The 23,074-nt window shown below is 52.8% G+C and overlaps 1 protein-coding gene across 5 annotated transcripts in view; it reads right to left on the reverse strand.

Moving 5' to 3' along the window:
* The window catches only part of LOC137421551 (ornithine decarboxylase), an 81,441-nt gene that overhangs the window by 50,849 nt on the left and 7,518 nt on the right, over window positions 1-23,074 (reverse strand). For 3 of the 5 annotated variants that reach the window (XM_068107718.2, XM_078771321.1, XM_078771320.1), the window contains one exon: window positions 766-899. In XM_068107718.2, coding sequence (XP_067963819.2) covers window positions 766-870 — 105 coding nt within the window. In that variant the 5' untranslated portion in view covers window positions 871-899. Of the gene's footprint in view, window positions 1-765; window positions 900-7,388; window positions 7,542-23,074 lie in introns of those variants that run through there. The other 2 variants (XM_068107719.2, XM_078771322.1) reach the window with 2 other exon arrangements.

Genomic DNA, 23,074 nt, shown 5'->3' on the forward strand with positions numbered 1-23,074 from the left:
ACCACGCCAGTGGGCTTTCGTGTACGCCACAGTATCAACATTATTCACGCCTGTTTTCCTCATTTCAAAAGTGAATGTTGAGACTTAAAATCCCTAAAGACCCCCTATAGACAATGTTAGACTCTTAAGACCTCTTAAGACCTTTTAGACCCTGTTAGACACTCAAGACCCCTTCACCCTTTAGACCTTTACACCCTTTAAGTCTCTTGCCTCTCTTTAGATCCCTTACATCCCTTCAGACATGTTGGACATATTTAGACCCCTTTTAGACTGCTTGGACCCTTGACTATTTAGAGCTTTCGACCACTTAGACCTTTTCAGACACTTTAGATCCCAATAGATCCCTTATACATTTACTTCCTTTGGAGATTAGACTTTTTCAACCCCTTAGTCCCTTCAGACCCTAACTACTATTGGAATGTACCCTTTAGAGTTAAACCATGTATAACCTTTTAGATGCACACCACCAGAAGCTCTATAGTCTTCTTGCAAAACACAGACTATACTTTTTCAGGAAGTAATGCACAAGTTCGACTCATCCAGAGGATGGGTACTCTGCTAGTATATCTAATGGCAAAAGCAAATACCTGGAAATTACTATTTCTTTATTTCCATATTCCGTGAAGCATAAATGTCTCATTCATAAGGTCACCAAAGGATATGAAGTTGAAAACTGTTTTGTTCGTCCATGTACCATGTTTGAATATTTTGAGAAATTTTACCATGAAGAACAGTTGTCTGCTTATTATACACCGTTGTTCTTACCTGTAGCATTGCATTCAACTTTCCCTCCAGAATATCAGCTGATGTAACATTTCCTTTCAGCAACGTGACTGTCTTCAGCATAGCATTAGTTGCAGCATGGGTCATATTTGCCAACAATGACCATCAAATGGCTTCTGCCAAAAGAAAGTATATAAATAACAGTTGTATGTTACTCGATGGTCTCACAATGCAATAAAAAAACAAGAAAGAGCAAACAGAGATTGCAGAACCTCGCCAGGACGCGTTTGTGTGGTGTTTATTAGCTGTTGTGTTTATGCGGTTTATTGATGACATAAATTTATGTTCAATCCAATATGGCTGCCGAACCACGTGACCGATGGCGTCATCAATTTCATTGTCCCATACAATTTTTGTGCAATTCATGCTAAAGAAATTTCAAACTGATGAAATGAAGCATTCTACTTGTCTAATTTTGACGTAATAATGAAAGCACCGACGACAACATCAATAATATATGTTGTTTCCCATGGGGTGTACTTGACAATGAGCCATGTTTCAGTTTTTTCCATGAGCGGTTTCAGAGATATAGAGGTGGAAAGTTTTTCAGTTTTTCCAAGATGGTGACATACCACCTGACCTGTGACGTCGTAATTATCATTGTAAAATTATACAGGAGGCCCTCCGATGGTGAAAATTTCTTGCCAATTGGACCAACGGTTGCGGAGAAAAGCGTACTCAAGTTCTGTATGGGCAAACAAACAAACAAACAAACAGACAAACAAACAAACAAACAATCAGACAGACAGACAAACGGGCCCAAAAGTAATACCATCTCCTCTGGCGAGGGTAATAATGTTGCACTAATCACATCAAAATTTTAAATTAAATTTGATAGTTTTGCTGCTGATAAAACATCATTGGAAATTTAGTCAATGCCTCTAAACTCCCATTCACATTTATATCGTCATGAGAATACCAGAAACGAACGAGTGATGAAAAACGACCTTATAATATAGTTCATGGCAGTCGCAGAGTTGTTCCTCACAAGGGACATCAATATATTGTCAAAACAAAGCAGTTACTCTGTTAGCGGTATGGTGGCCTACTAGTCAGAAAGTATGGTGGCCTTGTAGTCAAAGTATGTGGCCTTGTAGTCAGAAAGTATGGTGGCCTTCTAGTCAGAAAGTATGGTAGCCTTTTAGTCAGAAAGTATGGTGGCCTTTTAGTCAGAAAGTATGGTGGCCTTTTAGTCAGAAAGTATGGTGGCCTTCTAGTCAAAGTATGGTGGCTTTTTAGTCAGAAAGTATGGTGGCCTTTTAGTCAGAAAGTATCGTGGCCTTTTAGTCAGAAAGTATGGTGGCCTTTTAGTTAGAAAGTATGGTGGCCTTCTAGTCAGAAAGTATGGTGGCCTTCTAGTCAGAAAGTATGGTGGCCTTCTAGTCAGAAAGTATGGTGGCCTTTTAGTCAGAAAGTATCGTGGCCTTTTAGTCAGAAAGTATGGTGGCCTTGTAGCGACCCATGGGTCCCCCAAGCAAGACCGGCATCAGAATCTCCTTGCTCCAGCCGGTGACGTCACCGGCGGGGATCCACGGCGCCAGAGTGGCTGGTCACGTGACCGCCAAAGCGTGCCGCGTGCGGGTATAATGAGCTACACCTGTGGATCACGTGACCACCGAAGCACGCCTCGCTTGAGAGGCGTGGCTTTCGGTTTGGGTTTCGGTTTTTGGTTTTGCTTTATAAGGCAGCCCGATAAACGGGCTTTTTAGTGTTCCCGAGTTGGTTTTACGAATAAACATCTTCTCGGACGAGTTTGTGCCTTGCCATCCTTTTATCCGTATTCTGCTGGAGTCCGGACTCCTTCACTGGTGACCCCGAATTTGCAACACGGCAATGGACACCGCAGTGTCCCTCAAGCTGCCCACCTTCTGGGAAGCACATGCCGCCGTCTGGTTCGCGCAGGTGGACTCCCAATTCGCCCTGCGTGGCATCACGGAGGACGCCACCTGCTACCATTACGTGGTCGCCGCGCTCGGCTACGCGACCGCCGCCCGCTGCCTGAGCTTCCTCCAGTACCCGCCCGCTGACGGCAAGTACGACGCCATCAAGGCACTTCTGCTGGGCGCGTTCGCCCTTTCCCCAGCTGAGCGCGCACGACGCCTGCTCGACCTACCGGAGCTCGGTGATACGCGCCCGTCCGAGCGCATGGACTACATGCTCGCGTTGCTCGGCGAGCACCCCTCGGATTTCCTGTTTCAGGAGCTCTTTCTTCGCCAGCTCCCGGCCCCGGTACGGGTCGCCCTGGCAGGTACGACCATCGTAAACCCCCGCGACCTCGCCAAGGAGGCCGACCAGACCGCTTCGGCAAGCCAGCTCGCCGGAGCGGCGAGCCAGCTCGTCGGGGTGGCGGCCGGGAGCCTTCCCGCCCACCCGCCCGACGCCCGCGACGCAGTCTCCTTCCTGGAGACCGCCGGGCCGGCACGACTGGCAGCGGCGACGCCGCGTCGCCGGTCCCGACGCGTCGACCGGAGCCCCCGCCGGACCCGGCCTGGTGCTATTTCCACGCCAGGTTCGGGCGGCAGGCCCGATCATGCCGACCCCCATGCACGTTCGACCCCGGGAAACGGGCGAGCCGGCGTTCCCTCCCAGCAATGAACGCTGGCCGTTCCGGAAACCTGCTGTTCATCGCGGACCGAGCGTCGGGGCGGCGCTTCCTCTGCGACACCGGCGCCCAGCTGAGTGTCATTCCCGCTTCAGCGGAGGACAGGCGGGCCGCCGTCTGCGGCCCCCCATTGGTCGCGGCCAACGGCTCCGCCATCCGCACTTTCGGCCCATGCACCGTCGCCCACCGCTTCGGCAGCCAGCTCTTTCACTGGGAGTTCGTGACGGCGGACATCCCCATGGCTTTGCTCGGGGCCGATTTCTTGTGCGCCCACGGGCTGCTGGTAGATGTGAAACGCCGGCATCTCGTCAACGCCGAGACTTTCAGCTCCCTGGCGTGCGCCTTGAGCCGGGCCGCACCCACCGAGTTTTCCTGCGCCCTCCCATTGGCGGACGACTTCGCACGTCTCCTAGCGGAGTTCCCGGCCCTCACGCGGCCGACGTTTTCGGCCATCGCGGTGAGGCACGGCATCGAGCATCACATCCCCACTATGGGCCCGCCGGTGTACGCCCGGGCTCGCCGTCTCGACCCCGCCAAACTCGCCGTCGCCAAGGCCGAGTTCACGCGCTGGAGCGCCTCAGCATCGTACGGCGCTCCGGCAGCGCCTGGGCCTCGCCGTTGCACATCGTCCCGAAGCCGGGGGGCGGATGGCGACCATGCGGCGACTACCGCCGCCTCAACGACGCCACTACCCCCGACAGGTACCCCGTCCCGCACATCCAGGATTTTTCCGCCCGGTTGGCGGGGCGGACCATTTTTTCTAAAGTGGACCTGATTCAGGGGTACCACCAGGTGCCCGTCCGCCCGGCCGACATCCCGAAGACGGCCGTGATCACACCTTTCGGCCTCTTTGAGTTCCTCCGGATGCCCTTCGGCCTCAAAAACGCGGCGCAGGCATTCCAGCGCCTGATGGACGGCATGCTGCGCAACCTGCCGTTCCTCTTCACCTACCTGGACGACATCCACGTCGCCAGCACATCCAGAGCCGAGCACCTCCTCCACCTCCGGACGCACTTCGGCCGCCTCAGCGAGCATGGCTTGATTGTCAACCCGGCCAAATGTCACTTTGGTGCAGCGACGATCGACTTTTTGGGCCACCGCATCACCCGGCACGGCGCTGTGCCGCTGCCGGCCAAAGTCGAGGCCATCGCCGCTTTCCCGCGCCCCCGCTCCGTCAAGGCGCTGCAGGAGTTCCTCGGGATGGTGAACTTCTACCACCGCTTCGTGCCCCAAGCGGCGCAACTCATGCGGCCCTTGTACGCCGCCCTCCGAGGCCAGCCGGCGAAGGACGACGTCGTCTGGTCCACGGACATGGACGCGGCTTTTGCCGGCGCGAAACGGGCCCTCGCCAACGCCACGCTGCTGGCCCACCTGGTACCCCATGCCCCCATCGCCCTCACCACGGACGCCTCCGACTACGCCATGGGCGCGGTCCATGAGCAATGGGTGAACGGGGCCTGGCAGCCGCTCGCGTTCTTCAGCCGGCAACTCCTGCCCAACGAGCTGAAGTACAGCACGTTCGACCGCGAGCTCCTCGGGCTGTACCTGGCCGTCCGCCATTTTCGCCACCTCCTGGAGGGCCGCCCATTCACGGCCTTTGTCGACCACAAGCCATTGATTTTCGCAATGGCCAAGGTCACGGAGCCGTGGTCGGCCCGCCAGCAGCGACACCTCTCCGCCGTGTCGGAATACACCACGGACATCCGGCACGTCGCCGGGAAAGACAACACCGTGGCCGACTGCCTTTCTCGGGCCGGCGCCAACGCCGTCCACCTCGGCGTGGATTTCGCCCTGATGGCAACGGACCAGACCACCGACGGCACGGTGTCGGCACTCAGGGTGGCAAACATGGGCCTCCGCTTGGCTGACGTCCCCTTCACGGGCACGGTCCTGCTTTGCGACGTCTCCCAGGGCCGACCGCGCCCCGTTGTGCCGGTCTCCTGGCGGCGCCGCATTTTCGCTTCCCTCCACGACCTCTCGCACCCAGGCCGGAAGGTGTCCCAGAAGCTGGTGTCGGCACGCTTCGTCTGGCACGGATTGCGATGAGACGTCCGCGACTGGGCCAACGCCTGCACAGCCTGCCAGCAGGCCAAGGTCCACCGTCACACCCTGGCTCCGTTGGCTCCTTTCACCATGCCCGAGCGGCGTTTCGACCACGTCCACGTGGACCTGGTGGGTCCCCTGCCCCCATCGCGGGGGTTCACCCACCTGCTCACCATGGTGGACAGGACCACCAGGTGGCCGGAGGCCGTGCCCCTCACCTCCACCACCACCGCCGACGTGGCGCAGGCGTTCATCGCCACCTGGGTCGCGCGCTTCGGCGCACCGGCGGACATCTCGTCCGACCACGGCCCACAGTTCACGTCCGAACTTTGGGGCGCGGTCGCCCGCTCGTTGGGAGTCACTCTGCACCGCACCATGGCCTACCACCCCCAAGCCAACGGGTTGTGTGAGCGGTTTCACCGCTCCATGAAGGCCGCACTCATGGCCGGCCTCCAGGACGACGGGTGGGCCGACCGGCTCCCGTGGGTCCTTTTGGGCCTCCGCACGGCCCCCAAGGAGGACCTCCAGGCGTCCACCGCCGAGCTGGTGTACGGCCAGACTCTCCGCATCCCGGGCGAGTTCGTGCCCGACGCCACCAGCCCCTGGTCCGCCGCGCGCCAGCGCACGGACTTCCAGGAGGCCGCCCAACGTTTCACCCCGGTGCCAACGTCCCGCCACGACGACCCCCACTCCTACGTCCCCCCAGCACTCCGCACGGCGCGGCGGAGTACGTCTTTGTGCGCCACGACGCGCACCGGGGGCCGCTCCGGCCACCTTACGACGGACCCTTCCGGGTCCTACGCCGGGACAACAAGTCCTTCATCGTCAGCATCGGCGGCCGGGCGGACCTGATCTCGCTGGACCGCCTCAAACCGGCCCACATGGACGTCGGCCAGCCGCCACGGCTGGCTCTGCCACCGCGGCGCGGCTGCCCCCCGTCCACTACACCCCCCGTCCGACCATCCACCACCACACCGGACCCCCCCCCCCCCCCCCCCGCGACCGGCTAGGGGTCGTTTCGGTCGGGTCATCCGGACCCCCCTCAGGTTGACCTCCCTGGACCAAGTCCATTCTGGGGGGGCGTGTGTAGCGACCCATGGGTCCCCCAAGCAAAACAGGCATCAGAATCTCCTTGCTCCAGCCGGTGACGTCACCGGCGGGGATCCACGGTGCCAGAGTGGCTGGTCACGTGACCGCCAAAGCGTGCCGCGCGTGCGGGTATAATGAGCTACACCTGTGGATCACGTGACCACCGAAGCACGCCTCGCTTGAGAGGTGTGGCTTTCGGTTTCGGTTTTTGGTTTTGCTTTATAAGGCAGCCCGATAAACGGGCTTTTTAGTGTTCCCGAGTTGGTTTTACGAATAAACATCTTCTCGGACGAGTTTGTGCCTTGCCATCCTTTTATCCGTATTCTGCTGGAGTCCGGACTCCTTCAGCCTTCTAGTCAGAAAGTATGGTGGCCTTCTAGTCAGAAAGTATGGTGGCCTTCTAGTCAGAAAGTATGGTGGCCGTTTAGTCAGAAAGTATGGCGGCCTTTTAGTCAGAAAGTATGGTGGCATTTTAGTCAGCAAGTATGGTGGCCTTCTAGTCAGAAAGTATGGTGTCATTTTAGTCAGCAAGTATGGTGGCCTTCTAGTCAGAAAGTATGGTGGCATTTTAGTCAGCAAGTATGGTGGCTTCACAGAGTTCTATAATAAACAAGAGTGCGCAGTTCCTGTACCGCTAACGTTACGATCGTGTGCGCACATGAGGGCACGTCCGCCATGACCAAAGATGGCAAAAATTGCTCGGATAACTTGGATGCACATGCATTGGCGAACGAGTTTGAATGTAAATAATACGTTAAACTGTCATTCGTGAACGAAACCGTACCTAGCTTTATCTTAGCCAAAATATGGAAATAAATAAGAAAAAAGTATTTCTTACAAATGCATTTGATAAAAGAGTGTATTTTCTTACCTTAAATTGACAATTTAGGGCTGAATGCCGATGTGCAGCTTTGAACATAAGTCATTTGAATCGGCAATATACACAGTTATAATGCAGTGAGTTAAGCTTTAACTTCGTAAGATAAGGCCGCATAAAAATAGTATTATCTTATCTATCCAGGCTGGAGAAGTGATGAGGGAGGGTGTATATGGTCACCCGGTGTTGTTTGCTGTCGCGTTGACGGTCAAAGTCAAATACATAACATTAATTAACATAAAAAACCATATACACACTATCAACTTTTAAAACAACCAGGTTTATATTTTACACACAGTAAACAGTTTGCATCTAAAACTACAGTATCAACAGTGAGAACCTGGATATATAGTATCTCTTATAGCACATAATATTGCATTTATTTGGTACAGCGAACTACAGCATACCATGTCTTCTTACAAAAAGAGTGAAAAAATATTAACATATCCTGACATTGATGGATGCGCAAACAAATCTATTTTGTGAGTGTATACGACAGAAACAAAACTTGATATATTTTGTTGGCATTCATCAATCGTCACACTTGTCATGAATATTAAAAGCCTGGGTATTTGGCCAAATAAAAATTTCAAAAACAGAAATTGAATTCTTCACAAAATTAAATTTGGCATGGCAACCCTGAACATTCTCAAGTGTAGAAATGCAACCCAAATTCTGATGTTGATGATCAACTGGGCCTGACTCACACCACATGACCACGGGAGTATGCTCTGGCTTGGACGTGCAGCAAAAATATTGTTGCGGATGCCGGGTTCGTCGACGTACTAAGGGGGGGTTTATGCCCCGTTGCCCCTCGAACTCCGGTTCCACTGAGGCCGCCGACCGCGAGCGACTAAACTCGTGATTGACGGATTGCTAAGCAATTCCGATCGCCAACCTCCCAGCCACGCGCCGAAGAGTTTGCTGGTCAATTGATCCCAAATACCTTCAAGACCCGCGACCGAAGAAACCGGGGATCGGAACCTTGGTTCCCACACTTTATTGAGTGCCGAGCGGATTTGCACGGTGTGGAAAGCGGCGTTACCTCACGTGATTTACGGACCTGATTCAAGCCAAATTCGGTCTCGGATGATGCTAGGCCAATGGAGAAAAAACGTACCCGAACAGGTTTGAAAGTAACAACAAAAATGTACAGCCTTTTATTTTGAAGGCACAGAGAAAAAGACAAAGATGCACCTTATCAATTCTTACCTATTATAAACCCCCTGGCGCCTTCACACTCTCACACACACACACAGGGAATAACACTCTGGTTATTATCGTACCCATGTGCTTTGCAGGGACTGACTTCGAAGGTGGCCACATGGTCTGGTGTGCGCAGCGCACAGCTCGATCCGGACGTGCAGCCGGGATGAGGTAAGGTCCGAAGGACGAACCGCCACCTCAAAGTCAGCACGGACGAACTCCAGCACAGGTTGGACAACCAAGAGGCGTCGGCGAAGCACAAATGCAAGCGGAGTGTCGAAGCAAAATGCAAGAGCAAGGGTCCAGAGCCAGAGTCCAGAGATCAGCGAAGAGCGATGGGTGTCGGGCGTCGACGCAAAAAGCAAGAGAATGAAAATGCGATGGGCGGGGTTTTTTTATCAGACCTGCCCATGCCTCCAAAATGTTCCACAGCCTCCCATTGGCTGAGGTTGGTCACATGCTGGCCTTCAATCCCTCCTCCCTCAATGAAGGTTTCAGTCCTTCCCCCTTTCATTCGGGGAGGTTTCACACCCCATTGGTCGCTTGCTGGTGACGTGTTCCCGACCCGTCCTTGGTCACGTGGGCCTGTTCTTTTGGCCACGCCTTCCTGCTCATTAGAAATGTCTTCCCTTAACCACACGAAGGTTTGAAATCCTGCCTACTCTCAACGCATATTGGTCTTGATTACTACACAATGGGTAAGGGCTAATCTTTACATTCAATAAGAAATAACTAACTACAGCAGGCTACATGTTGTCGTGCAATTAACTAAAGGGGGTTTGCCTTCATGGCAAAACTGCAACAATATTAAGTGGATGGTAGCCCTCGCTAGCGCTCGGCTGAGAGAAGGCTCTCGAGTCCTGGCGACACGAATGTCTGTAGTACTATAAAGTAGGCCGAGCATAGCAAGCTAGGCCCCTTCTTGGCCGAGCCTACTTAGAACATTTGGGTAAATATATCTTTGATGACATCCCGACAGTCCCACCTCAAACGACAAATTGTTTTTAAATATATCGCAAAATTCCCAAATCTACCAAAAACTAATTTTAAAAATCTTTGGCAAGCCCGGCCAAGCCTAGGCTGCACGGACGCAGGCTAAAAAGATAGAACAGCAGTACCGTCAGGGACTCGTCTCCTCCCACAGGCTCCCCTCCTCCGATCTCGCCCGATTTGAAAGCCATAAAAAATTCATTCACAGTAGTATTTCCAGGGATGTTTTTAGCGAAATAGTCCTTCAAAACATTCACTCCCCTCATTATTTGCATGCTCATTTGCATGCTCAACCTCAGCCAATGGCTCATTATTTGCAGTTCAGAATCATTGGAATCTCCCGCGATGAAGCTAACTCCAAGGGCCTTTCACTCACTCACCGCAGGCAGGTTGGTGGTCTTTCCGTCTTCTACCGAATCCTCTCTGGCCTTGCCCCCCCAGCTCTCTCTGGGCTCTGTCCCCCAAATATTCCTACAGGTCGCACAAGATCTGCCTGCAACCCTCTTATGGTTAAACTGCCAAAATCAAGACTTTCTGCTCACCTTCACTCCTTCATTCCTCTTTTCTCCCGCCTCTGGAGCAACTCCCTCATTCTCTTCAATCCCACTCCAACCTCCAGGTCTTTAAAACAGCTCTTCACCACCATCTCTTATCCTCCCCCATCCAAAACCTTGATCTTTTCTACCCCCGCTAATTTCGGTCCCCTTGTGTTTTATACCTCTCCCCCCCCCCCCCCCCCCCTTCCCACGCCTCCTGCCCCCAAGCCCTCTCCCTCCCACACTTCTCCCTGCTCTCAAATGTTGTGGTTGTGCGCTTCCCCTTCTCTCCCCATCTTGTCTTCCGCTCCCTCTTTTTGTGTGTTTTGTTTGTCTGGTTGATTTGTTTGTGAAATAAATGTTAGCTCTTTCACGAGCCTCGATTCAGTATACATACAAAAAAACAAACAAAAAAAAAAAATTGTGCTGAAGAAGTTAAATGTAGTTCAGAAGAAAAAGCAAACACAACGCAACAAACGGCGCGTCATGGGCCTCGCTGAGCACCTCATACACAAAGGATTGAACAGTCATTGTGGTAACTGCGCATGCGCATACAGTAAAAGCTATTGATCCGATGACTTCCGTAGCGCGAAAGGAATTGTTCGTTGTTATTCGGAAGGAATCGTCTGCTTTTCGAGCAAAAAAAGACCGAAAAGACGATCGAAAAAATAATAATAATCGGAATTTTACCAAAATTAATGCGCACGAGGGTGATAAGATCATACTTTTTTAAGGGGCCTAATACAGTCTATTCCATGCAACAATCTGGTGTAACACTATTGTAGTGAAATCGTATTCGTATTAATGCTGAACCCAGGTGATGCAAGCTGCTCGCTGACACCGCTAGGGGCGCGGCTATAAGACCCGATGCGGCCGGTGCTCAGGGGACTTCTCCTGTGACATGTTACACCTAGTAGACTCACTAACGGTACGCCTGCTTAGAATATTAAGCTTGCTTGCATTGAATGTTATGGATTGACCTATGTGATGCCAAACCTTATTCCTATTGCATTTCCTGTATTTACAGAATGATGTCAAAGGTCTTAATGGAATTAAACCAACAGATGGACTAAAGTTGTGGACTCGATTGGTTTTCCACAACACTTAATTCCATTAAAGATCTACGGACATGGCTGGCAACAAGACGCTGTTGGTCACACAATTCTGCGCCGACCCGCAAGCCTCGGATGGTGGATTGCAACTGAAGCACTGGCTGAAAACTTTGGAGAACCATTTCGCTGAGCCTGAGACCAAGCCGACGGCTGCCGCGAAGCTAGCAACGCTGCACTCCAAAGTCGACTACAAGGTGTACAACAGTATTGCACGATGTGCGACCTCGCTATTGCGGAGCTCAAGCAATTGTACATAAAGGAAAAGAGCCCGGTGTATGCTCGGCATTTGCTATTATCACGACGCCAGCAACCCGACGAGCCGATGGATCACTATGCCCAGGAGCTCCGGCAACTCTTGCTGGACAGCACCCGGGAGCCACGGACTCACAAGCAGGCTCAGGATGACCTTCTCCTAGACGCTTTCGTCGCCGGAGTCTCCTCTCAGGACCTAAGGCTCAAACTCCTGGAGAAGACCGACCTGACCTTCACGGCAGCACTCGAGCAAGGAAAGGTACACACTGAAGCGCGGCTGCAGTCGAACGCCTATGATCGCACGCGCCTCTTGGCGGGAACCTCGCTACACGCACGGCCGGAGAGTGCTACCGCCGAGGGAGCGGAACTGCTCGCGGAACTCCAGGATGCTCCGGAGGAGGATCCGGTCCTGATGGCTGCCGCTACGACCAGACCCAAGGCCTTACGCAGAGCCACATGCTACTTCTGTGGGGGTCAACGACATCTCCGGACAGTGTGTCCGGCTCGGGACGCCATATGCCATTTGTGCTCGCAAAAGGGGCACTACGCAAAAGTGTGCCGGAAAACCGCGCGCGGCCGACCTTGAATGGGCTCATTGCAGAGCCTACGAGCCGAGCTCGGAACACGGCGCCTTACCCGGCTTTGATGGACAGGGTCCCTCCTCGCGGGCCCCTGGTCGCTCAATCGGCCTTGGCGAGAGACACCGAACAGCCACAACAGTCTCATCCTCAATCGGGCACGGCACATGCGTCCTTGTCCAGACTCCGGGCCACGCGAGGGGCTTTGGAGCCTCGCCAAGCCCCAGCGGTACGTTTTCGTCATGTCTCTCAAGAGCATACAGCGTCCACTGGCGGCGACACGAGATCGGTACCAACTACGGTGGCCCATACTCGTCAAACGGCGATTTCGAATACTACGGAGGCCCATACTCGTCAAACGGCGATTTCAAATACTACGGAGGCCCATACTCATCAAACGGCGATTTTGAATCGTCAAACGGCGATTTCGAATACTACGGAGGCCCATACTCCTCAAACGGCGATTTTGAATCGCAAAGCAACGGAATGCATGGGAAAGCTCTCTGATGGCTTTGACGGATTCCCCATGAACAACGAATACTCCGGCAACGACCGCAAAACTGCAGATTGCATGGGAACACACCCTGACAACTTATACGAGACTCCACGGGCACCCCCTGACGCCCGGAAAACTGCCGCTGGCATAGGATCGACCCGCGAAGCTCGGCCGACCCACTCGGGAGGTTCGGTCCCACTCCCAGCAGGCTCATCCGGCCTGGCTCAAGCCCTTATTCCCCTCATGGTCGAGGGCCATTGTGTGCGTGCCTTGGTGGATACAGGGTCTACGGATAGTTTTATCGACCTGCGACTGGTGCACAGGCATGGTTGGCAGGTCTTGAGGTCTACGAGACGGATCTTCATGGCTTCCCAGGGACTTCGACACAGCACGAAGGGGGAATGCCGATTGAAACTCGTGATAAAGGGACGGGTTTTCCCAGATGTACACCTCATGGTCTTACCTGCTTTATGTGCTGATATTCTGTTAGGACACGATTTTCTTAAGCGACATGGACATCTGGAAATGGAGTTTGGTGGGCCTGACACGCTTGTTGTGGGGGCTGACGCGCTTGCTGTGTGTGCCCTAGCGAAAATGGAAATCCAGCCACTTTCGCTGTTCCCCAATCTAACCTCCGACTGTACCCCTGTAGCGGTAAAATCACGGCGCTACTCTCGAGCAGACATGCAATTCATTGCGGACGAAACGGCTCAGCTCTTGAAAGACGGTATCATAGAACCTAGCCGGTCGCCGTGGCGAGCCCAGGTCTTGGTGGTGCGAAGCGATGCACACCGCAGACGCATGGTAATCGACTATTCCCAAACGATTAACCGCTTTACACAGCTGGATGCCTACCCCCTTCCGGGGATGGACGCGCTGGTGCGACAGGTGGCCCAGTACTCGGTCTACAGCACTCTCGATCTCCGTAGTGCGTACCATCAGATCCGTATCTCTAGGGCAGATCGTATCTATACCGCATTTGAGTCGGGGCAACGGTTGTACCAGTTTACTCGATTGCCTTTTGGGGTGACGAACGGGGTCCCCTGTTTCCAGAGGGCCATGGATGACCTCATTGCAAGGGAGAACTTAACCGATGTTTTCGTCTACCTAGACAATCTTACGGTTTGTGGGTATGACCAAGGGCACCATGATGCTAATCTGAAGCGCTTCCTCGAGGTCGCGCAGAGGTATCACTTAACCATGAATGAGGCTAAGTGTCAATACTCTCTAAGCAAGATAGATCTTCTGGGGTACACCATGACCCATGGCTCTGTCGCTCCGGATAAGGAGCGTCTGCGACCTTTGCTCGACATGGCCCCTCCCAGCGATCGGGCGTCCCTGAAGCGCGTCCTCGGGCTATTCGCCCATTACTCAAAATGGGTCCAAAATTTCTCCGCGAAACTTCGCCCCCTTGTGGCCTGCGACACATTCCCTCTGCGTCCGGCCGCATTGGCGGCCTTTGGAGGCCTTAAGGCCGACATCGCCAGTGCCGCTGTGGCGACGATCGACGAGAGCGGATCTTTCGTCCTCGAAAGTGATGCCTTGGATCAGGCCATCGCGGTGACCTTCTCCCAAGGAGGCCGTCCGGTGGCTTTCTTTTCACAGACTCTTACCTCCGCTGAGCGGAGACATTCGTCTGTCGAAAAGGAAGCGTATGCGATCGTCCAGTCTATTCGGCGATGGCGCCCGTACTTACTCGGGCGATGTTTACAAATCATCACGGACCAGCAAAGTGTTGCGTTCATGTACGACACATTACACGCCCAGCGCATTAAGAATGAGAAAATCACTCGCTGGCGTATAGAGCTTGCCGACTTCTGCTACACTATCAAATACCACCCGGGGAAGGATAACCAGGCCACCGACGCCTTATCGAGACCAGTTACGTGCGCGGGTATCGCCACTTTGGAGGGCCTACGAGCGCTGCATGCCACTGCGGGGCATCCAGGCGTAACGCGTTTCGCTCATTTTGTGCGGCGTGGCAATCTACCATACTCGATTGACGATATCCGCCGTATCTGTCGCGACTGCGCTATATGCGCGGAAATCAAACCGCGTTTCTATAACCCTCCCATGGGGACTCTGGTTAGGGCTACGAGGCCGTGGGAACGCTTGGCGATGGATTTCAAGGGCCCATTGCCGGTGTCGAGTAACTCTCGCCATCTGCTCACTATCGTCGATGAGTACTCGCGATTTCCCTTCGCTTATACGTGCGTGGACATGACTGCTGCCACGGTAATGCGATGCTTACAGAATCTGTTCTCTATGTTCGGGTACCCGGCCTATGTGCATACTGATCGGGGTGCAGTCTTCTTGTCTCAGGAAGTGCGAGGCTATCTGCTCCAAAATAACATCGCTTCTAGTTACACCACACCGTACAGACCCCAGGCAAATGGGCAGATCGAACGCTTCAACGGGATTATATGGAGGGCCGTCATGCTCAACCTCTGGACCCTTGGCCGGGGCCTCGATAAATGGGCTTGGTCGCTACCTGCGGCGTTGAACTCGATCAGGGCTCTACTGTGTACGGCCACCAACCAGACTCCCCCCGAGAGACTTTTCCACCACCCAAGGAGCACGGGGTGTATATGGTCTTTACCCAGTTGGCTCGCTGAGCCCGGGCCGGCATACCTCAAACGGGCGGTTCGCACGAGCAAGTACGACCCCTTAGTGGACAAAGTGCAGATACTCCAGGCTAATCCTGAGCATGCTCGTGTGATGACGGCTGATGGACGTGAGACCACTGTCTCCGTACGTCATCTTGCCCCATGTGGGGTCGCCGACCCTTGTAGGGAATCGGACGAACCGATCGAACCAATTTATGAGACTATGGACTCTTCCGACGCTGAAAGTCTGCCAACCCTCCCTTCGCCACATCTACCCGTGCCCGAAGGCTTGGCGGTACCCCCTTCGTCACCTGACTCCGGTAGCTCCTCCGACGCCGGGGTCTCTGGGATACGTGATGCCGTACCCGGGGAATTTCGGACGCGTGCTGGCAGAGACATTCGCCGCCCGGGCCGGTACGGTTGGGCCGACTGATACCATATTCCACACCCTGTTAATGCTGACGCTCGCTCGATTCTAGCCGCACTGCAGTGTAATTCTAACGGTGGGGAGAATGTAGTGAAATCGTATTCGTATTAATGCTGAACCCAGGTGATGCTCGCTGCTCGCTGACACCGCTAGGGGCGCGGCTATAAGATCCGATGCGGCCGGTGCTCAGGGGACTTCTCCTATGACATGTTACACCTAGTAGACTCGCTAACGGTATGCCTGCTTAGAATATTAAGCTTGCTTGCATTGAATGTTATGGATTGACCTATGTGATGCCAAACCTTATTCCTATTGCATTTCCTGTATTTACAGAATGATGTCAAAGGTCTTAATGGAATTAAACCAACATATGGACTAAAGTTGTGGACTCGATTGGTTTTCCACAACAACTATAACAATCATTCTAAAATGGAAACAAAATCAGTTCAAAGGCTGGTTCAAATGGCTGATGAAGTATGCAATCCAACAAAGTACAGCATAATGATCCCTCAATTCTGAACTTGAGTTAGTGTGAAAAGTCCATCGTGAGATTGCCGTCATGCTGACATAGCTTTAGTGTAGCCTGAGGCATTCAGTGTCATGAGTGTCGGCCTATTCAATGCACATGATTCAAGTTCATGCATATTTCCAAAAGTTCCTCAGTTACATTTATTGTAGCAATACATCCGTCATCGGCAATAGGCATCTAGTAAAATCCGCAGCCACATTCTGCTGGTACACACAATTTTCAGGCACTTCAAGATGTACCGTTCCCAGGAGAGCATCACAACAGTGATATAATTTATTGTCCTAAAAACAAAATAGTTTTTGTCAGTTGGTGTCTCCTTAATGGCTTCCTTTCATTAACAAAACGTTCTGTGTACAGTCTGCCATGATGATGAAGAATAGTCCTAATGAATAAGGAGGCGATTTTCTTCATAAGCTGAGTGACATGATCATCTTCTTTCATCAAGTATTGGTCAAGGCAGTGTTCATTCAGATCTGAGAAGACAGAACCATGCACGGTATTCAGGACTTCGAACTGAACTGACTTCAACAGATTGGATGATGTCCTCATGGGTCCACCTTCAGTAGTACACAATGTTTTCCTAAAATTGAAAGATAAATAAACTTTAAAAAAAATTGTAAACTGAAAAGGCAGCATGGACGTACTGCACAGCACATCAGTAACACTAGAAAACCTTTGACCTTTGACCTCACATTCACTATGCATTGGTTCACTTCCAAGATCGGTAGCCTGTCTGACGTGACTGAAATAGGTCTAAGCTTATGCATCAAGATGTGCATTTGACTTACATTGCGCTATCGACTATGTGCTGAAAAGTCATGAAACGAAGTCAATTTTCACTAAAAAAAATATTCGAAATACTCATGTGGTAAGAAATATTTATCCCCTTTTCTTCTGTTGCAGCAACGCCAAACAGCACAGGAATGTGGCATTTTGGCAGCAATATTCTTGCAGCTTTAGTACATCACATGCGGTAAAACATCAACAAAACTGGACCGTTGCGGTGTTTTGAATGTCGCGGCCGGCTGATGGAAACAGCGCTGATTTGCCCTCTTTGGTAATGGCGGCTCACTCTTCTAAACGGCACAGGATCACATGATAGGTGCGCACTCTTGTTTATTTATAGAACTCTGTGGGTGGCCTTCTAGTCAGAAAGTATGGTGGCCTTCTAGTCAGAAAGTATGGTGGCCTTCTAGTCAGAAAGTATGGTGCCTTCTAGTCAGAAAGTATGGTGGCGTTTTAGTCAGAAAGTATGGTGGCCTTCTAGTCAGAAAATATGGTGGCCTTTTAGTCAGAAAGTATGGTGGCCTTCGAGTCAGAAAGTATGGTGGCCTTCTAGTCAGAAAGTATGGTGACCTGCTAGTCAGAAAGTATGGTGGCGTTTTAGTCAGAAAGTATGGTGGCCTTTTAGTCAGAAAGTATGGTGGCCTTCTAGTCAGAAAGTATGGTGGCGTTTTAGTCAGAAAGTATGGTGGCCTTCTAGTCAGAAAGTATGGTGGCCTTCTAGTCAGAAAGTATGGTGGCGTTTTAGTCAGAAAGTATGGTGGCGTTTTAGTCAGCAAGTATGGTGGCCTTCTTGTCAGCAAGTATGGTGGCCTTCTAGTCAGAAAGTATGGTGACCTTCTAGTCAAAGTATGGTGACCTTCTAGTCAAAGTATGGTGGCCTTCTAGTCAGAAAGTATGGTGGCCTTCACGGCAGAAAGTATGGTGGCTTTCTATTGATGACGTGCAAAATGTTTCCATTGCCCAGAAGCAATTATTGTGTCATCGACCTCTACCCAGTGAGTTTTTTTTAGATCTAACAACTATTTCCCACCCATGGCTTGCCACATGAAATTGTATGAGACAATGCACCCCCCAGTTTATCAGTTTTGAGTTCATGCAGCGTTCATGGAATCAAACATTGCAAAATTACACCTTATTGCCCTCAAGCCAATTCCGAGGTAGAACATTTCACCTCCCACACAGATGCTCCGGAATCTGGACATGTTGCAAAACTGTTTTGTGCCACAACTGGCATCGCACAGCAAGCATCGACTCTCTTTGAACAGCATGCATGGACCACAGGAATTGGCTTCAGGAACTCTTCACATTCCTACTAAATTATCATACAATTTCAACACCACATTGCACCACAAGGACATCGACAGCAGCACTTATTTTGGGAAAAGAAGTCTGCAGCAAAAATCCCTCACCTTCCAACTCGGATAAACAATCCTGTACAATACTCCAAATTGCTGTGGACAGAGAATGGACTCTCAAACCAAAAAAAAAAATCAAACAAAACACGGATGCCAGCAATGCCAAGCAGAACGCTTCAACCTATGACATACAGTGCTTGCAGGAAGTATTCACACCCCTTGAGACCTTTTCACACTTTTTCACAAGGAACGAGAACGGCACTCGGTGGAGCACACCTCCGCCAGGCTAAACACCTTACCTTTTGTATCCCACCAATAGACCATATCTGGATTCGGACCTGAACCACAATCAAATTGGCTTGTTCTTGTCACCTACCCAAGTCATCCACCGAATTTTGTTGTAACTCGTGCACAACTTTTTCAGATATTATGCTATATATTGTTTTTGGCCCCAACTCTCAATGGTGAAGAATCACTTTAAAATTATAGTATCTGGGTCCAGATCTTCACAAAAGTTGAATCGATTCTTCCTCGTCACACACCCAACCTGTCCACCAAATTTTGTCTGAATCCATCACATAAATTGCCAAATCCGTGATATCCTGCTCACAGACAGACAAACAGAGAGGGATGAAAACCTTTGGTGGTGGAGGTGACAAATTAAGTACAAAAATTGGCAATTAAATCAACATTTACAGGAGTAGTCACCAAAATGTAGGGCCTAGATTGTTTGGCGGAGAGGTGTTGGTGTGGAGGGGTTACAGGGAGGATCTCTCGTGCTCGCACGGAATACTCGAATAATTCGTGGGCTAGGAAGGACAACCCGGAGCGGTACAGAACTCCCCTCACCATTAGGCCGAGAAAACTATATTTCCGGTCTCTGGTCAGCGCGCGCATCGATTTTGACCCTGCGCGTCAACAATTTTTTTTTTTCAAATTTGGTATCGACGTTAGCGCACGGTTCTCTCCTAGAAAACCGCGTTTAGTTTGTCCAAATCCAACCAGACGTTCCAAAGATGAGTAGTTTTGTGTGCCGTGACGTCATGAATCCAATAAGGAAGTTGCATGTGACGTCATCGTCTTAGTCATGTGACCCTTGGAGGGCAAAACATTGCTTCTGCCACCATACGTAAATGGCGGCAATTTGAAACTCGTCTCACATATAAATTGCCCCCAACACGATGGTAAAGAGTTGTTGTGCTGTCGGATGTACAGCCCGATTTCATAAGGGATCGGGCTTGTCATTCTACCGTTTTCCGGACGACACATTACAAAACTAAAACGGATTCATGGCTGCCTTGACTGCAGCTCTCAGGTGAGAATATGGCTCATGAGGTTGTTACCTTCGCTCGCGAAGCGAAAAGCAGGATTAGGCATTTGGTTACGTACATGTGGTTTGTGTGTGTGGCGTACGTGTGGCGTACTTGTGGTGTATGTGTGGAGTGTGTGTGGCATACGTGTGGAGTGTGTGTGGCGTACTTGTGGAGTGTGTGTGGCATACTTGTGGAGTGTGTGTGGCGTACGTGTGGAGTGTGTGTGGCGTACGTGTGGAGTGTGTGTGGTGTACGTGTGGTGTGTGTGACATACGTATGGCGTACTTGTGGAGTATGTGTGGACTGTGGAGTGTGTGTGGCGTACTTGTGGAGTGCGTGTGGCGTACCTGTGGAGTATGTGTGGACTGTGGAGTGTGTGTGGCATACTTGTGGAGTGCGTGTGGCGTACCTGTGGAGTATGTGTGGACTGTGGAGTGTGTGTGGCGTACTTGTGGGTCCACACGAGTCCACAGGCAGATGACACAGCCTCAGTTTCTCGCAATATCGCGAAAACGCCTCAACGGGCAAGCTACGGGCGTAAACTGGCAGGTCCGTCTGATCAAACGACAGCTTTCCCGCCATGTTGTTTATGCCACCCAAGATGGCGGCCGGAACCGGTTGCCATGGACGACGCTCACGTGATGCAAGGCCTCTATCGGCTGGATGTTGTCATTTATTGAAACGACGACGTTCTTTGTCGGGTTCGTGTGAAGCAACCAGAAGGCCTAGAGAGCTGTGGGTGGTCTCGTTAGTTAGGCCTGGATCCTATATCGTTTGTCATGAAGTTGTAAGTGTCTGTGATAATCTGGTGGACTGGGAGAAGAGATCGTGGAAGACCATCGGCCTGTTAGACCACTTGCGCATGCGCAGTGTTGATGCAATGGACGCATTGGAATGTTTAACGGTATGGCGAGGCGATCTCGAGATCGAAATGGCAGTCTATCATATGCTTGAAGAACTTAATGATTTTCAGAATAAATGAATTTTAAAATAACTTAAGCTTGTGTTCATTATTTACAAAAAAGGCCTACAATCCCATTGGCTGTCTTTAATTTCTCTCTGGATGGCGCCACAGCAGATGAGGACACAAAAAACACCTCTATATGTGCAATCCATGCTTTTCAAAAAAAAACCAAGAAATAAAAAAAACCGCATCGCCGCATCAATTCTGGAACTTTGGTCTGACCAGAGACCAGCAATATATATTTTTTGGCCTTATCAGGCTTTCAGGTGAGTCACGCGGTGAATCTGGAATGGAGAAATCTCCGATAAAGGCAGTGAATCCGCAGAGGAGAAATCGTCACCGAGGTGCGAAATGGTGTGATTGGTAATAAATCAACGAAATGGTGCAAAATGAAAATACAGTAAGAAATCAACAAGATGGTGCGATCAGAACGCCAAGGAAATAGCAATATTTGTACGAAGACTAATCAAGACTAATCATGTGTTGAGAAGAGCAGAGTACTTATAAATAATAACGAGAACGGCACTCATAGTCGTAGGGAGTGTAGTCTCTCCTCGCATACTCATTCTGAACAAAAATACCATCGTGAAATGAACACGCTACTATTACGGTAAAGCGCGATGCTGCGCGCGCTAATGCTTACGCAAGGAGCAAGCGGACAACGCGGTTCATAAAAGAGTCTTCATTCAAAGTACTCAAACTGCAGCACTAAACTGCTCAGGGCTGCGCGCCCCGTGTATATCGTGAGGCCACGCCTCTCCCCCTGGCGTGGCCCATCCCCACTTGGTGTGCGGGGTGATGTCACCACGTCAGTGCTTTCGTGTCCGCCACACGCGCCCCCCCAGAATCCCCGCGCACCTGAAGGGTCAGTTTGTGGGGCAAACGGATGACCCGGCCGAAGCGCCCCCTGGCGACTGGCGGCGTCTGGGATGCAGGGATGCCATCTGGGACGCCTCCGGCTGCAGGACCGGGGGGCGGCGTGGCTGGGCGGTGCCGGGGGTCCGCCCGCAGGGGGGAGGCCCCGACGCGGGGGTCGGGCCACTGGTGGTGGATGGTCCACGTCGAGGTGGGCCGGCTTGAGGCGGTCTACAGAAACGCGGTCAGGAGTACGGCCGATGTCCAGGGTGAAGTGCTTCGCCCCGTCTCCAGCACGCGGAAAGGTCCGTCGTACGGGGGCCGCAGTGGTGTCCGGTGGGCATCTTGGCGGACGAAGACGTACTCCGCCGTGCGAAGCTCCGGGGCGACGTGCGTCGGTGGGTGCCCGTGGCATGCCGTTGGCACCGGGGCGAACCTCTGGGCGGTCTCTTGCAGAGCGGAGCGCTGCTGTGCCGTGGACCATGGTGCCGTGGAGTCGGGAGGAACTCACCCGGCACCCGCAGCGGTTGCCCGAAGACCAACTCCGCCGCGGATGCGTGCAGGTCCTCCTTGGGCGCCGTCCGGAGGCCCAGCAGGACCCAGGGGAGCCTGTCGACCCAGCCGCCGTCGCGGAGGGTGGCCCGGAGCACGGCCTTCAATGAGCGGTGAAATCGCTCACACAGGCCGTTAGCCTGGGGGTGGTAGGCCGTGGTTCGGTGCAGCCGGACCCCGAGCCCCTGCGCGACCGCCCCCCAGAGCTCCGAGGTGAACTGGGGGCCGCGGTCGGACGAGATGTCTGAGGGGGCGCCGAACCGGGCGACCCAGGTGGCGATGAAAGCCTGCACGACATCCGCCGCCGTCGTCGATGCCAAGGGCACGGCCTCCGGCCACCGGGTGGTGCGGTCCACCATGGTGAGGACGTGGGTGAAACCCCGCGAGGGGGGCAGAGGTCCCACCAGGTCCACGTGGACGTGGTCAAACCGGCGTTCCGGCACCGTGAACGGGGCCAACGGGGCCTGGGTGTGCCGGTGCACCTTGGCGCGCTGGCACGCGAGGCACGTCCTGGCCCAGCCGCGGACGGCCTTCCGGAGGCCATGCCAGACGAACTTGTCGGCGATCAACCTTTGGGAGGCCCTCGCGCCCGGGTGGGACAGGCCGTGGATGGCGTCAAACACCTGGCGCTGCCATGCCAGCCCGCGGGCACGATGGGGCGAGGACGCCCGAGGGAGACGTCGCACAAGAGGGCCGCGCCCGCGCCGTCGAACGGCACCTCGGTGACGCGGAGGCCCGTGACGGCGGTCCGCAAGGCCTGGACGTCGGGGTCAGCGGCCTGGTCCGCTGCCATCCGGGCATAGTCGATGCCGAGGTGGACTGCGTGGGCGACGGCCCGGGAAAGGCAATCCGCCACCGGGTTGTCCTTCCCCGCGACGTGCCGGATGTCCGTCGTGTACTCGGACACGGCCGAGAGGTGACGCTGCTGCCGGGCCGACCACGGCTCGGTGACCTTGCCCATCGCGAAGATCAGCGGCTTGTGGTCGACGAAGGCCGTGAACGCACGGCCCTCGAGCAGATGGCGGAAGTGCCTGACCGCCAAGTGAAGCCCGAGCAACTCGCGGTCGAAGGTACTGTAACGGCGTTCGGGCGGGCGAAGCTGCCGGCTAAAGAACGCCAGCGG

Source organism: Myxine glutinosa, chromosome 2 (assembly GCF_964187855.1).
Source record: "Myxine glutinosa chromosome 2, kmMyxGlut1.1, whole genome shotgun sequence".
Taxonomy (NCBI): Eukaryota; Metazoa; Chordata; class Myxini; order Myxiniformes; family Myxinidae; genus Myxine; species Myxine glutinosa.